This window comes from Prunus dulcis, chromosome 4, assembly GCF_902201215.1.
Source record: "Prunus dulcis chromosome 4, ALMONDv2, whole genome shotgun sequence".
Taxonomy (NCBI): domain Eukaryota; kingdom Viridiplantae; phylum Streptophyta; class Magnoliopsida; order Rosales; family Rosaceae; genus Prunus; species Prunus dulcis.
The window spans coordinates 6,264,693-6,280,024 of record NC_047653.1 but is presented as its reverse complement, the minus strand read 5'-3'; the positions used below and the strand labels follow the sequence as shown (position 1 = coordinate 6,280,024).

Below are 15,332 nucleotides of genomic sequence, written 5' to 3'. Positions count from 1 at the left end.
TCTCATGGGATCTGCTTCTTCAATCCACTCGAGCAAAATTTGAAGCTGCAGCCTGTTTTTATTTTTGTTTTGTCTTTTTTCTATTTAGTTTTTTTTAAGAGTTGTCACTTTTTGAAACAGGAAATGGGCCTATTATGCAAAAACAAAAGACAAAAAAAAAAAAAAAAGTTGGGGGGAAGAAAAAAGAAAAATTTAGACTCAAGGACTCAAGGACACTTGTGTGAGTGCTCCTACAAAATCAAATTCCTTTTTAAAAGAAAAAAGATCATTGTGGTGGAACCCATATTGTGGACAGTGATCCAATAATTGCATTGTTGAAATTTCCTTGTTGGAGTCTTTTGATTCCTCTCTCATAAACAGTCTCATGCTTGAGCTAGCTGGGCAAATTTATCCTTGTCAATTGTAGACTACAAATATATACATGACAAAAAAGCTTACATATCCAATGTTGCAATCTTCCAATTATAAAGGGTCCCAAGCAAATAGTCTTGGCGGGCTAAAAGTGATTGCTGGCTTGTTAGCTTGTTCATCTGAAATATTATAGAATTAATACATCAGTTTGTATCACTATCACTTATATTGGAAGTACTGTTGTTTAGTATAAGCAATCCCAATTTGTGTGGATAGTTTAATGAGAGGAGACTGATAATTATTATCATTGTATGATAATTAGAAGATGAATGAAGAAGATAATGTGTGAGCTAAAAGTTGAAGATAATGCAAGGGATATCTGATTGGATGGAGAGAGAGAGAGAGAGAGAGAGAGAGAGAGAGAGAGAGAGAGAGAGAATTTAACTTCTAGAAAGACAATTTCCTTTAGCAAGGTCTACCAGATAGCCTTTGCAAAGAAGAATAATGGCAGTAGCACATGATGTAAGAGAGAGAGAGAGGGCTCTGAGAAATTTCACTATTAAGATAAAACCCATTAAGGCTGAGAAGTTATAATTATATTAGAGGGACACAAGTGTTTGTCTCCAACTCTCTCCCTCATACCCCACATCTAATCATTCCCTAGTGTATGTCTAATTTTCTATCAAACCTTTGATTAACTATAGCTTAAAAACATTTAAACCCAAATGAATTAAGCAAGGATCCATATTACAATTCCTGAAGAGAATGCAAGAAGACCACCAAAATGAAAAAAGAAAATTTGGTCACCCTAACCCTATAGCTAGATGGGAATTGAATTATTAGGATGAAGAGTGTGCTACTTTTGGGGAGCAAATATGGATGGGACCCTATTCCCCACCACCAAATTAAAATATCAATGGGATCCAAGAAAATCAATTTGCTCTCTGCCAATCTCTCCTCCATTAAAACTCCCCACCAAGAAATGTGATGAGGTGCAAAAAGGGCAAAGAAAAAGAAAAAAAAGAAAAAAAAAAGAAAAGGAAAAGGAAAAAAGGGTGGTATAAACAAATACTCCTAAATGGTTCTTTGTATTTTTATAAAACAAATACCAGATACTAGATATTATATGGTCTTTCTCTCCAAAGTAGCATGGAAAGTATAACCTTCTCATTCTCTAAACTTTAAAGCTCTCTTTCTAAATATAGATGTTCTTTTCCTCACACTGTCACTTTTTCTCTTTGCACACATACAATACTAATCTTTGTGCTGGATGGTAATTAGATTCTATGATGAAGTGATTGTAGCACACAATCTTGATCTTTTAGATGATGGGTTTGCGGGAAAATCTTTACTAGGGCATGAAAGTCTTCAAGGGGCTTTGCTTTGAGCCCTCCACAGCTCCACCATTAGTGATCAGTGAGTTCTCTCTGAGTTATGCCTTTAACTTTGTTCATATTTTTGGTGTTCATAAATTCTATCTGGGTTATGCGCAAAGTGTGAATTTGGGGTGTTGTGCTTTCCGGGTTCAGTCTCTCCCCTCATTATGAACAATCCTAACAATCTAGGACCGTTTGCTCATTTTACGTCTACCTATTTCATGAATTTGGGGCGTTGTGCTTATTGGGTTCAGTCTCTTCTCTCATTTTCCCTTTTTTGCTTTAATTTTGTGTGTTATTTCTTGTCGTGTATCCATGAATTTTCTTGAAGTTCCAATCTTTACTGTGGGATTCATTTCCCCAGATACATTTTGAAGAGTTTGCAAGCCTTCTTGAGCTTTGTAACAGAGGTGCAGCTAATATTTATAAAATGCTTGTTTTTTAGTTTTCTGGATGCATTTTCAAACACGATAGAGGCCAAAAATTGAATTTCATAGCTCTTTCGGTATGCTTGGCATGATTAAATGTATCCAAAATGAAATTTTTGGTTAAATGACAGCTTATGTTAGTGTCTCCTCTGAGACAAGAAGTTAGAGAGCTCCTGTGCTCTCTATATACAATCTGTGCCAAAAGAGCTTGTACCATTGCCCTCTTGTTAATATTCAACATTCCACCTTTTAATTTTAATTTATTTTAGTCCATATTTTTTCTGCACCTCTTAGGAGTTCATTTCAGATTAGATTAATTTTATCTTTTCCTTGTTGCCCGTTCTTTATTTCTTTCTGCCCTTCTTGTCTACCTTTTTGGTTCTTTTGAGTAAGGGTTCAAATTTGTTCTGTAACGCAGTGCTTCTGTGTTTTTAAGTCTAAACTCCTTTAAGTTATTTTTAAAGGCTGAACAACAAGAAGAATGAATTTGTAGGTTATGTTTTAGGATTTTGTACTTCTTAACCATAAATATGGATCTCCTGAGAGATGTATTTATATCACGTAGGAGAGCTGGAAGATGGACAGGACCAGATTAGATTTAAGGTTTCATCACTCTGGATCAGCACAGTCTGAGGAGTCTGCTCTAGACTTGGAAAGAAATTACTGCAGTCATCATCCTAATCTTCCTTCATCAAGTCCATTGGCCCTCCAGCCTTTTGCATCTAGTGGTCAGCTCTCTGAGAGCAATGCCGCCTACTTCTCGTGGCCCACTTTGAGTCGGTTAAATGATGCAGCAGAAGATAGAGCAAACTATTTTGGAAATCTTCAGAAGGACGTTCTCCCTGAAACTTTGGGCCGGTTGCCATCAGGGCAGCAGGCTACAACCTTACTTGAGCTGATGACCATTAGGGCATTCCATAGCAAGATCTTGCGCCGGTTTAGTCTTGGGACCGCAATTGGGTTTCGGATTCGACAAGGCGTCTTAACAGACATTCCAGCCATTCTTGTCTTTGTTGCCCGTAAAGCTCACAGGCAATGGCTAAGCCATGTGCAGTGTCTACCTGCTGCCCTTGAGGTGGAAAATTTTGGTGTCCTTTTTCTACATTCTGATTTTTAGATTTTATATTATCTGTGCCATAGTATATTATTATTGAGGTTTGTTTTAAGTTATTTTCTTTCAATCACAAGGCTGGTCAGAATGATGAGCTTTGTGTATTTTTCTGTTGGTTGAAATAATGTAATTTTGTAAAAGCCGTTGAGAATGTATAAACTACTGGCTTGTTAAAAACTTGTAAGTTATTTATTTATTTCTTTTTAAAAAAAGAAGCTAATTGGTTATTTTGATCTTTGACTAGATTATTGTTTTGTTTGGTTTCTGCATATAAAAAATGGTGCAGGGGCCAGGAGGTGTATGGTGTGATGTGGATGTTGTAGAATTTTCCTATTATGGTTCCCCGGCTCCAACTCCAAAAGAACAGCTGTATACAGAGCTCGCAGATGGCTTGCGGGGAAGTGATCCATGCATTGGTTCTGGTTCCCAGGTATTTTCTTAAGAAAATTACTGTCCTGTTTGTTTTCTGTGGTGGTGGTAATTTGGTGTTTGATCTCCAAGTTCGGGCTGTGGATAAGTAATATAGATAGAAAATACCCATATGGAGACTGGAACGCAGCCTAGGTGCTACTGAGGTCTTTACTACAATAAAAAAACTATTCAAGGATGAGATAATGAATTTGGTGGGGTAGTTTACAATATTAAATAAAGTTATCATTGTTTCACTCAGGTTTGGTTCATATTCTTAATTACTTAATAGTATGAGTTGCTTTAGGGCTGGATCTTCTCATGGATAAGCTTGTCAACTAACAATAAGAATACAAGCTAAAAATATGCTTTGGTATGCTGGATTTGGTATTAAACAGAATCAGTTTTATATAAAATTTGGGTAGGTCTTGTTTGGCTAGTAAATTTGCTCATTGAACTTAACAAAATAAATAATAAACATGAATTTTAATTTGCCTTATATGCCTATCTACTTCAAGGAGCTGAATTGGGAACAATGGTAAACTGATGAAACATATCAGAGTATTAGAGCGAGAGATCTTGAGTTCATATCCATGCTGCTGCAACCTCTCAATTTATGTTTATTTTTATGTGTTGATTTCTCTAGTGCTAGGGAGAAGCCCAACATGAGGGGGATTATTAGAGTATAGAAACAATAGTCGGCCTACATCCCAACACTTTAGGTTTTTAGGAATAGTAGGAAACCCTAAACGTCAAATTTATTGATGGGATCTGTATATACATTGACTTCTTTGTGTCTCAACTAGTTAAGTTTACCTAATTGTTTTTTGCTTGTTTAGGTTGCTAGCCAGGAGACTTATGGAACTCTGGGTGCTATTGTTAAAAGCCGAACAGGAAATCGACAGGTTGGTTTTCTCACAAATCGGCATGTGGCAGTTGATTTGGACTATCCAAACCAGAAAATGTTCCATCCTTTGCCACCAAGCCTTGGACCTGGGGTGTATCTTGGCGCTGTGGAGAGGGCAACATCTTTTATCACAGATGATCTTTGGTATGGCATATTTGCTGGAACAAACCCAGGTAATGCAGTTCCAGATTTCGGTTATCTGTTAAGCTGATGGACAGATATGGTTGCAAATAGTCAGCAGTATTTATTTATGAGCTTGAAAGTGTCTCTAGAGGATAGGGGCAAATACTTTAGTTTGTGTCTACATTGTCTAAGAATTAAAAACTTTCAACTGATGTATTCGGAACGCAGAGACATACAATTACTATTAATTAATTATATGATAAGTTTTATAAATAAATGTGTAACTACAATACATTAACCCCATAATCAATTGATTACAATATACTAGAAGCAGACAACTAATAAGAGTTTAAGGAGGCACAAATAGGTTCAAACAATACAAGGCACATAATACTTCCAGCTGGATATAAACACTGAATTGGTTCGATGATGATGAATGCTGACCAACTTGAGGTGCTTGAGTTTAAAACTTTGGATAATGTGATGTGTTGAAAATAGAAATAGAATATAAATTTGACTTTTCATCAAAATCGAACAAAAAATAAATCAAAATAGAAGGAAAGAAATCATGTCCCATAGCATTTAAGAAATTGAATATAAATTTAACTTTTCATAATAGGATGCATTGAAACTAAGCTTAACAATACATCATGTTGTTAATCTTATTTTCCAGTTAAGAAATATTCTTGATTTCGCTGGTTATTTTCTTCAAGAATTGAGTTTGATCTGTCGCGTAGTTTCTCATAGTTGTGTTACTTCACACTTGTTCTAGTGGGTTTCTCATTATGTTATGCCCCCCTACACGTGCCCATTATGATTTGGTGCCCCTGCAGAAACATTTGTGCGAGCTGATGGTGCCTTTATTCCTTTTGCCGAGGATTTCAACATGAACAATGTAATTACGACTGTAAGAGGTGTAGGTGAGATTGGTGATGTCAACATCATAGACTTGCAGTCACCAATCGACAGTCTTATTGGAAGGCAAGTGATGAAAGTTGGGAGAAGTTCAGGCTTGACTACTGGAACCGTCATGGCGTATGCTCTAGAATACAATGATGAAAAAGGGATTTGTTTCTTTACTGATTTTCTTGTTGTTGGTGAGAACCGGCAGAGTTTTGATCTTGAAGGTGATAGTGGAAGTCTCATTCTATTGACTGGTCAGAATGGGGAGAAGCCACGACCTGTTGGGATCATTTGGGGTGGAACAGCTAACCGTGGTCGCTTGAAACTAAAAATTGGCCAACCACCTGAAAATTGGACTAGTGGAGTTGATCTTGGGCGCCTTCTTGACCTCCTTGAACTTGATCTTATAACAACCAATGAAGGGTTTCAAGGTTTGTGCTTCTGAACCAACCAAATGTTTTTTCCCCTCTTTTTTGGTTCTGCTGTTTTTAGTCTACCACTGTGTTCATTCTCTCAAAAGATGGATGAAGTCCTATGTTTTTGCTGACATTTGGCTTTGTTCAGCATATTTTCCTGACTCCTCTGCTACTTCATTTTAACATAGCTGCAATCCAAGAGCAACGAAATGCTTCAGCTGCAGGGATTGGTTCCACAGTGGAGTCATCCACAGCTGTCCGGGCTCCATCTAAAGATAAGCTAGAAGATAACTTCGGACATCTGGGTTTCAATCTTCAGAAAATTCCTTTTGAAGGTGAGTCCTGTCAGGGACTGAGTCGGCCGTTCATTCATGGTGACTTTCACATAGAAAATGGTGTTAAAACTTCTCCGAATGTAGAACACCAATTCATTCCAAGGTCCACCTGCAGATCTCCAGTAAATCAAAGCAATCGAGAGGAAAACCCACTATCAAAAAACCTCTTGGCATTGCGGAATGGCTCTGATGAAGAGATTTCTGTTTCGTTGCAGTTAGGTGAGCCAGAACCGAAGAGAAGAAAAAACGGCAACGCTCTCTTTAGCACTAAAGGACCCAAATGAAGTAGGAATGAGTAAATTAACTCTCTTTTCTTGAAGTAACTTTCATACGAGGAGTTGCTTCACTTTGGCTTCAAATTCTCCGTTACACTTTATTCCGGAGTGTAATTGTTGGGTCATATCTTCTCCTGCATCAATTGCTATATGGAATCTTGGATATTTTGGTAAGGATAAAAAGTATAGGTCATATATGTGGAGCATACAATGTTTTATAGAGATGTTTAGGTCGTACCCCGCTTTCATTTTTACTTTTGATTTGTATCACTTTGGTGAATATACTTATAGCATTAGCACTCCTGAAGTTGGGAGCATAAGCAGCTATTGGAATCCAACAGAATGTAAAATGTTACTTTTGGCTAGCAACGTTAGTTTGTTCAGAGCCTAATTGAGGGTTTCTTTTTTATGGTAGAAAAGGAGGGAGCAAGGTGGCGTAGACCAATTGTATTTTCTTAAGTCTAATAGTCTGTAAGTGAAGAACTCATATTGTGGCTATATTTGTAAATGCGGCTTCAAATGAGACATTTTCTACTATTTCTTATTTGTTTTGCGTGTCATTTTCAAATGACGTATGCTCTTATGTCATCTTTCTTAAAACTTCTTTTTGTGAGAAATTGTGGTTACAGAACTCTTTCAAGTAGTGATCACTTCATTGTGGTGAAATGGAGTGATCCTTGTCACTGTCTCTCCTTTCTATACCCATATTGCAAAAGTAGCCATCTGATACATCTAAGAACTGCAATTCCAAATGCTCACCAAAGAACTGGTGTAAATCTTAAACCCCACAAATAAATATGCGAATAAAGAAATAAAAGGATGTAAAAAAATTTACTGGGCTTCACACCTAACCTTTTCACTGAAGAAAACAAGAAGAAAAAAATTGACATGGACTGGGGGTCGGTTTCAACTTTCAACTAAGAAAAATAGAACAAAAGTGGAATGAGAATAGGATGTTAAAGATGAAAATAGTGTAACAGGAGTTACTGTTTCCAGGAACATAACACATCTTGGCATTGAGTACAAGCATTTAGAGAACTCCTTGCAGTCCATTTCTTGGTGCAAGGTCCAAAGAAAAGAATTCCAGAAAGGGGAAGAGAAAATTAAATGGTATTACAAATTTGGCAAAATAACATGTTACATCATGCACAGGGCAGTTTGGGTGAAGCTTTTGATCTCTTTCACTTTCTCTTTCTAGCTGTATATTGGTTTTACCAACACAACACCCATTGTATATGTGATGCTAACGTAGCATTGCATTAAATGTAAGCCAACCAGAAGCAGAACGAGGCTCTATAAGCAACCTCAAACTTATTTACTCCTCTGTTTCTAACGGTGGTGATGCTCTTAAGTTGAACAATAGTAAATTTTGTGGTGCTTTAAACAACTCAATGAGAGAGAGAGAAAGGGGTCACAAGTTAAGTTGTTGATTAAGGTACATTCTACTAGTATTATTGCTTCTGATCTGCACTGTGAGTGTGTAAGGGAACTAGGTACAATGTCGAGGACTTGCCGGCTCATTCTCTACATTTCCGTGGACAGTCTTGATGGAGTGACTCAAGTTGAGCCAGAAGGTGGATGGGAGTACCCTTTCCTCTGTTACCACATCCAAGTTGATTGCAAAAATTGTAACAGAGAGCTGTTGGAAATTGGTTGTCTTCCATTATACTTATGTGCAGGTAGGATGGAAGATGCCCAATATCATAAAGCCTTAGCTGTAAGTACTAGTGTAGTGCTTGAGTTTTATTTGCATCACATATAGCTGTCTATGATTTTGGTTAGCATAATGCCTAAGTGTGACATAATGGACGCATATATTGATGTATGTATATGTGTAGTGCCCAAAGTGCATGGGGTTTGGTGGTTTGAGGATTCTGAATAGGGGAGGCAAACCAATCACGGATGAAGGACAAGACATGCCTGTGATGGAGATAGAGGTTATTGGCTCTTTTCATGTGCACGAGAAACTCAAACTGTTCTATTTTAAGTGGATTTGCAGAAAGGTAGAATGCATAACTTGTTTTTCTGATATAACAGTTTATAACTTCCTTCTTTAATTTCTTAGTAAATGTGTACTAATCTTCAATTCCTATATGTGTCCCTTGCCTATGTGTGTCTATAAAAATTTCACACAGGATGATGGCAGTGGGGAATTTTTGGAGCCTTTTTCTGTGGACAAAGATGGGAGCTACGCGTTTAGTGATTCAGGTGATGATGATGATGATGATGATGATGATGATGAACTTTTTCAAATCAAAGGGATCAAAGGATGTTTCCAAGTCACACCACGGGAAGAAGAGGTGGAGGGACTCTGGATTAAGGTGGCTTCCAAGTCATACCAGGCCTGCGATTCAGATTCGAATTCGGAGGATTCGGATGCTGATTCTGATGATTAGTTCAGGTGCAAGTGCATGCTTTAGGGAGTCTAACATCAGTCCATGACTGATTTACTGATTGCTATCTATATGGTTTTCCAACTATATATTCTATGTAAGACTGATCTTAGTTTAGTTTTATTGGATGGAAGATGGGAACAAGTTTGCTTAAATTTCCTATTATTTTTTAATTAGCTTTCATTTACTGAGGCTTAAGGCTCATAATTAACCATCATGATGTTATTTGATACATGTTCATTCATAGCATCTGGTAGTTAAAAGCAAGAGCTTGATTTGTTCTTTGTCAAGCTACTAGGGTGCTGAAGTAGATAGATGTTGATTAATTGTACCCAAATGATGTGAGTTTTAACTTATAATATAAACCCTGAGTCCAAAAGTATATGGGGTCAAGGATATTTATAAATATAAAATATAGGAGCACAACACTTTTTCCAGGTAGCAGTTTTTGATTGGGTCATGACTAAGTCCTAAAGTACTTTTTACGTTGATGGCTGAGGCTCCAATGCTTTAGTTGTTGAGGTTAAACTTGAACCTTTAAAACTTGTTTATTTGTTAAAGTAATAGCACAGTGACCTCTTTACATACTTTCCTGGATGGTAGTTCAGACATTAACATACATGAATTATGTCATGAAAGCTATATCCTACTGACAGAAATCACAAAGAAACAATCACTAAAATTCATATTAATTAGGTTTAGCACCACCATCATCAGATTAACCTATAAACACAATCCCTTTTGTACATGCATGTGTTTTCTGAGTTACCATATAAATCTGCAGCTACAGTTAATATTTCTCAAAGAACAAATTTTCTACCATATATATATCTTAACTATATCATCTGAGAAACCAGTGAGTTTGTGTAGGAGACCAAAATGTTTGGGTGTTATATATATGCCAAGGGATGTAACTTTCACAAAAGTAAAGAAAAAGAAAGACAAGGAGAATGGATGTTCCTTTGTCACTAGAAAGATCAAATCAAATGGTAATAGTTTTGAAGTTCTTGCATTATCAAATTACATTTGTTACAACCTCTTAGAGGTTTTTCAAAATGATTCTTAATAATATATAAACATGGTAAACTTGGAAATCTCCTATTAAAGCATAACAAAGCTAACACATGTTAGTACAATTGGAAAGAAAGGCCCTTTGGTAGTGAAAGTTTCTCCCTGTTGAAGTAACAAATAAAGACTAATGAACAAAATCTTTCACAATCTTGGTTAAGATTAGTATTTGATCATGGTTTGATGCTAATACTTAAATCATAGAATCAATTTAGTCCAGTGAAGATAGACAAGGGCATAATCATGATTTCCACTTAAATCATTTTGGGCAAAGAGATTTACATGCTCAGTTGTGCCAAAAGATAAAAAAGCAGGCATATATATTTTAGATGGTGCTCATAATTATGGTTGAATATACACAATAATTAACAACTTTTACTGCCAACACCTAATGAAGGCTGACTTCAGATAATAAAACTCATCTAATAACAAATCATTATGGTGAAATGAAACTAAGTACAATACTGATTATTGTCTGAGGCCAAAAAGCCAAGAGTAGTGATCTTAGTCACTAATCAAACACAAAATGAACATGAAACATAAACATTGCTCATCAGATTTCTATTAACAATCCGGCCGGTAATAATTAAAACACATAAGAGCATACATTAGTGTACAACGAGAAATGTCTACCAATTCCATGTTGGTTGGGCTAATCAGAGCTTAATAGGTTAATAAAGTTATTTATGCTTATTAATTAGGCCGTCTACACTCCAGAGCTTGAGTGATTTGTTTAGATACTTAAACATTGACAGAAACCACACATATATATGAACTCTCAGTCATCTAAAGAAGGGTTCATTTTCACTAATTAAGTTATGAGCACTAATCTCACATTGAATATTGGGTTAAGTGCCTATAATAGTATACATACATACACTTACACCTAGTAATTTAGCGTATCGATTAGGTAATTTTATAATATTTATTTACAAATACAGAATCTAATATTGATTCTGATTAATGATGCACCTGAAACTAAGATAACATTGTAAATTCATCAGATTAATTAGTGGTCCATATGAACATGAGATATACAGTACACTTATTAGCTTTTCTTGACCTCCAGACTCGATTGATCTGATGAAAAGGTACACTAACAAGGGTGAATCATAATTAAGTGCATCCCTATATGCACCCCTAAAATTTCTTTTGGTTTATGTCTTCAAATATGAAAACTATTTTGTGAGGTAATAATATGAATCGGGCAATGATGTAAACTCAATAAAGAAATTGCAGGCAAAATACGACATAGCCATTAAGACTTGTCTCATTCAAAGCTTTTATTTCATCCGTCTTGCATATGCTGATTCTAGATTCTACCAGCATAGTCCAAAACCAACATGCAGGCATAACTACACACACACACACACACATACACACAGAGAGAGAGAGAGAGAGAGAGAGAGAGAGAGAGCTGTTATCAAGTAATGAATTCATCAAGCTTTGAACTTTGATCTGAAGGTGTGTGCTTGCTGTAGAAGAGATGATGTATATACCTGAAATAAACCTGTGCTTGGGAAGAGACCTTGTATATATCCTTAGCTAAAGAAGTTTTTCTATTGTTGGTGTGAGTGATTGAAGCTGCAAGATGACCTGGTAGAAGAACCTTACATATATCTAGCTAGTAATTAAACTAAATATATATGTAATTAGCAGGATGTCAATTCTCTTGGTTAATTAATTGACTAAAAACCCTTCTCTTCGAAAACATGAAATTATCAAGATCTATAAGAAATGAAGGCATCCACCAAAGTTTGGTTCTGTATATCCAAAAATCAATCTCTACCTATTTGGCCATACATATATATTTATAATTTGGTGCTGCAAGATCTAATATATATATATGTATATTACTAGTAGTGTGATGCTGATATAGCTATAGGTTAAGTATACCAGATCATGCTGGCAGCTTCAAGCTCTCAAACCAACAAAACCAGACAAGGGAATAGAAAGAAGAAGCAAGACGCTGCATAAAGGTTTGGCCTTTGATGGAAATTAAGGCTCTTTTTAAGCAACCAGCTGAAGCTCCTGGCACACAACCACTCGAGGCATGCATGTTTTAGGTAAGAGAAAGAGAAGCCTCGTGACAATTCTCCCCCTACAGCTCTCTCTAGCTATATCTTCCTCCCTCATCTGCATAAATGCTAGCTTTTATGCACCTCTAGCTCTCTCTCTCTCCCCTCTTCTGCTCTACTGTAGCATTAAGAGTCAGTATTTAATTGTGGGTTTTTTTTTGGCCTCCTTACAGCTATTGACCTGACCCATTGCCATCTCTCTCTCTCTCTCTCTCTCTCTCTCTCTCTCTCTCTCTCTCTGTGTCCACAGTAATTTACATATTAGTTATAGTACCATATAATAAATGAATTTGAAGCTTAAAGAAGGGACCACCATGTTCTGTTCACAAATATAATATTAAACCCCAATAAATTACCCTTTTATTTTTCTTCTTCTTCTTTTTTTATTATTTATTTTTTTTCCTTCTCCCAGATGATTTTTTAATCTCAGAGAAAAAAATTCCATTGTGTAGTCAAACCCAGAGAGTTGGTTTAGTTCTGCTAGCTAAGTCATACCTAAACATGTCAAATTTGTTCACCTAGTTGACTACATACAGGGATCAATTTAATCAAATTGTTCATGGTGATTTTACAGTGTTTATCAATTCATCCTGGGAGCCTGGGATATATATTATATTTTTGTTCCGTTTTCAAGTTCCTGAACTTATAAAGTCTCGTTTCTGTAGTATATTAATTCGTTAACATACCACCGAGCCATTTTTTATTAACATAATGACACTGAACCTTTATTGCAGCCCATGCTATCAGCTGCTTTATTTTTGGTACCAACAATTAAGAATTATTTTCCCCTACTTACTGCATCAAAAACTAAATCACAAACTTCTGATAAAAACCGTTCTAATAAGATTCATAATATAAATACCTTTATGCTTTGCAGATAGATGTTATGTTTCAAATTAATTGGCCCAAAAGAGAAGCTTCAAAAGTTGAGCATGCTTTTTTCTTGGTCTGAAAAGTTGAGCATGCTTTGCCTTTGTTATTGTTACATTTGGCGTGTCTTTTACTCAAAGTATGGTTCCTGTTTCTCCATAACTCTTTAGGATGGTGACAATTTATAGACCTCACCTTACTGTCAATTGATTTCTTTAACTTTAATCACTATCAAAACTGTGGCCTGCATGAAGTGTGCTTAAGTTTTCAGAAAAGCAGCTGACATGTACTTAGAGAAGTTGGCTAGAATAGATGTGCTCCTCACTCTGAACTTGAGTTCGAATTCCCTTTTATCAAAAAAAAGTTTCTAAAAAAACAAGTCTATGCCTAAACAGTAAGTTATAAGAAAACCCTTTCAATTTCAGTCCAAATTTCCATACAAAAATCTTGATCACAGCAATTAATTAAAGACTTTAATAAATTGGGATTAATTAGTCTTCATTTCTAGCAGCTAACAAGAGGCTTTGTGACCATGCATGTGCTTAGCGGCTGCCTGGTCCCTACAGCAGCACAATTTCAATACAATAAATATACTGTGCAATATGATTATTTATATGAAGGGCATGAAATGAATTGGCCAGGTTGGTGGAATCAGTTGAGAGTGTCCTCCTTTTGTCTTTAGCTTTGGGTGGTTCCTGTGTCTTTGGTTGACAATTACAATGACATGCAGACAGGTCCTAATGGAAAGGCAAGGACCACCACAGACTTTTTAATAGTGTTTATTATGGATAGGGTCACATGATTTTTTTGTTTTATAATTTTAGGTCCAAGAGTTGGTTTTCAGCTTCATTTCATTAAGTTTCAGACCCCAAAAGAAATCATTAAGGTAGGTATGGTGATGGCTCTAAATAAAGAAATATTCCAAAATGAGGATTTTATTTGCAAACTCTAAAATAAATTATTTATGATCAGCCTCCTGTTTAATTAGTAGTGGTGTAGAATCATTTTGTAGATTACATTATCTCTAATCACATTTTTGTGTGATCATAGCTGATGATGTCTTGAAAGAGAAGTACTTGAAAGCTTATCAAGTCTTTTGTTGTCATGATCATGCAAGCTTTTTTTTATCTTGCCTAACCTCATCTATCATCATACTGTGTGTGTGAGAAAGTCCCTCTCTAGTATAGTTTAGACTATCGCTTATACTCAAAAAAAATTTATAAACTTATTCTTTCAATAAACTTATTCTTTCATAAAACTACTAAAACAATCAAACATTTTAAAAGTTGATAGCAATGGCAAATTTCATTTTCCAAGTTGGGTATGTGGACATAGTGGAAATATTTTCCATGAAGCCAAGATCAACACCACATGGGAATGGATGACACATATCAAACATGACAGGTTGTGCCACCAATATTGCTTCTTCAATATTTTGTCATCCTTTTGACATTTCTATTCATCTTATTCATTGGAAAAAAGGATCTATTAGGTTGTCCTATCTACTGAGGCTGATGTTTAGGACCATTCATCGTGGAATAATTTGTATTAAAAAGTTAATTAACAACTAAAAAGAGGATTGTAATGACTTGTTAACTAGTTTAAGACTTATATCACTATAAGATTGTTTGTTTAGTGAGTGAGAGGGAGAGCTTAACCACCCCCCCATATGCCAAAGCTTTAGGAGAACCTAATTAAAATATCAGACTCTTTAATTTTTCTTTAATTACATTGGCTCTTGGCAATTGGCTTTTCAACCTTGTTTTGTTTGAGCTGGTGCAACTACTACTAATTAATTAATGAATACCCTCACCCCACGTTGTTTTTTATCTCAACTAGTCTCCGTTGGTTGCAGATGTTTTCAACCCTAGGCTATCTCATCAGTCTTGGTTGGAAAGAATGGCAAGCTCGACATTTTTGGACCATCTGTTTTGATGATGGTGGCTATAAATAAATATTATTGAAAGCTCATTATTAAGATTTTCACACTAATAATAAATCATAAGTTTAATTAAAAGCAGGTACCAACTAAAAGCCACTCTTTTAAGTACAAGCGTTTGGAGGAGGGGTTCACACAAATATTCATTGGGTGTGTCTGGGAGTTTCGAACTTCTACTCATATGAGTGGAGATGAAAGCGATCAACTAAGTGAGGCGCAAAACTAAAACCCACTTAAAATTATATTGTTTTTAATCGTTGAAAGAAATTTCAAAGTTCAAATACTCCTTTCCACGTTGATATAAACTAGCCACTTGAATTAATTTCTATTTTGAAAACCAGAATTTATTCT

At 35.8% G+C, this 15,332-nt stretch overlaps 2 protein-coding genes across 3 annotated transcripts; both read left to right on the top strand.

Annotated features, from left to right (window-relative positions):
* The first annotated feature begins 1,452 nt into the window (after positions 1-1,452).
* Positions 1,453-7,221, top strand: LOC117626195 (protein NARROW LEAF 1-like). Of its 2 annotated transcripts, XM_034357849.1 has the most exons (7): positions 1,474-1,507; positions 1,633-1,767; positions 2,721-3,230; positions 3,553-3,696; positions 4,514-4,754; positions 5,538-6,038; positions 6,212-7,221. In XM_034357849.1, the coding sequence occupies exons 3-7, from the start codon at positions 2,733-2,735 to the stop codon at positions 6,640-6,642; spliced, it is 1,815 nt and encodes a 604-aa protein (XP_034213740.1). In that variant the 5' UTR covers positions 1,474-1,507; positions 1,633-1,767; positions 2,721-2,732; the 3' UTR covers positions 6,643-7,221. The 2 variants fall into 2 exon arrangements, with proteins under 2 accessions (XP_034213738.1, XP_034213740.1); XM_034357847.1 differs by having other exon boundaries at positions 1,453-1,767.
* A 741-nt stretch (positions 7,222-7,962) lies between these two features.
* Positions 7,963-9,219, top strand: LOC117626475. The gene is made up of 3 exons (XM_034358187.1): positions 7,963-8,350; positions 8,472-8,636; positions 8,769-9,219. The coding sequence occupies exons 1-3, from the start codon at positions 8,132-8,134 to the stop codon at positions 9,027-9,029; spliced, it is 645 nt and encodes a 214-aa protein (XP_034214078.1). The 5' UTR covers positions 7,963-8,131; the 3' UTR covers positions 9,030-9,219.
* Positions 9,220-15,332: the final 6,113 nt, after the last annotated feature.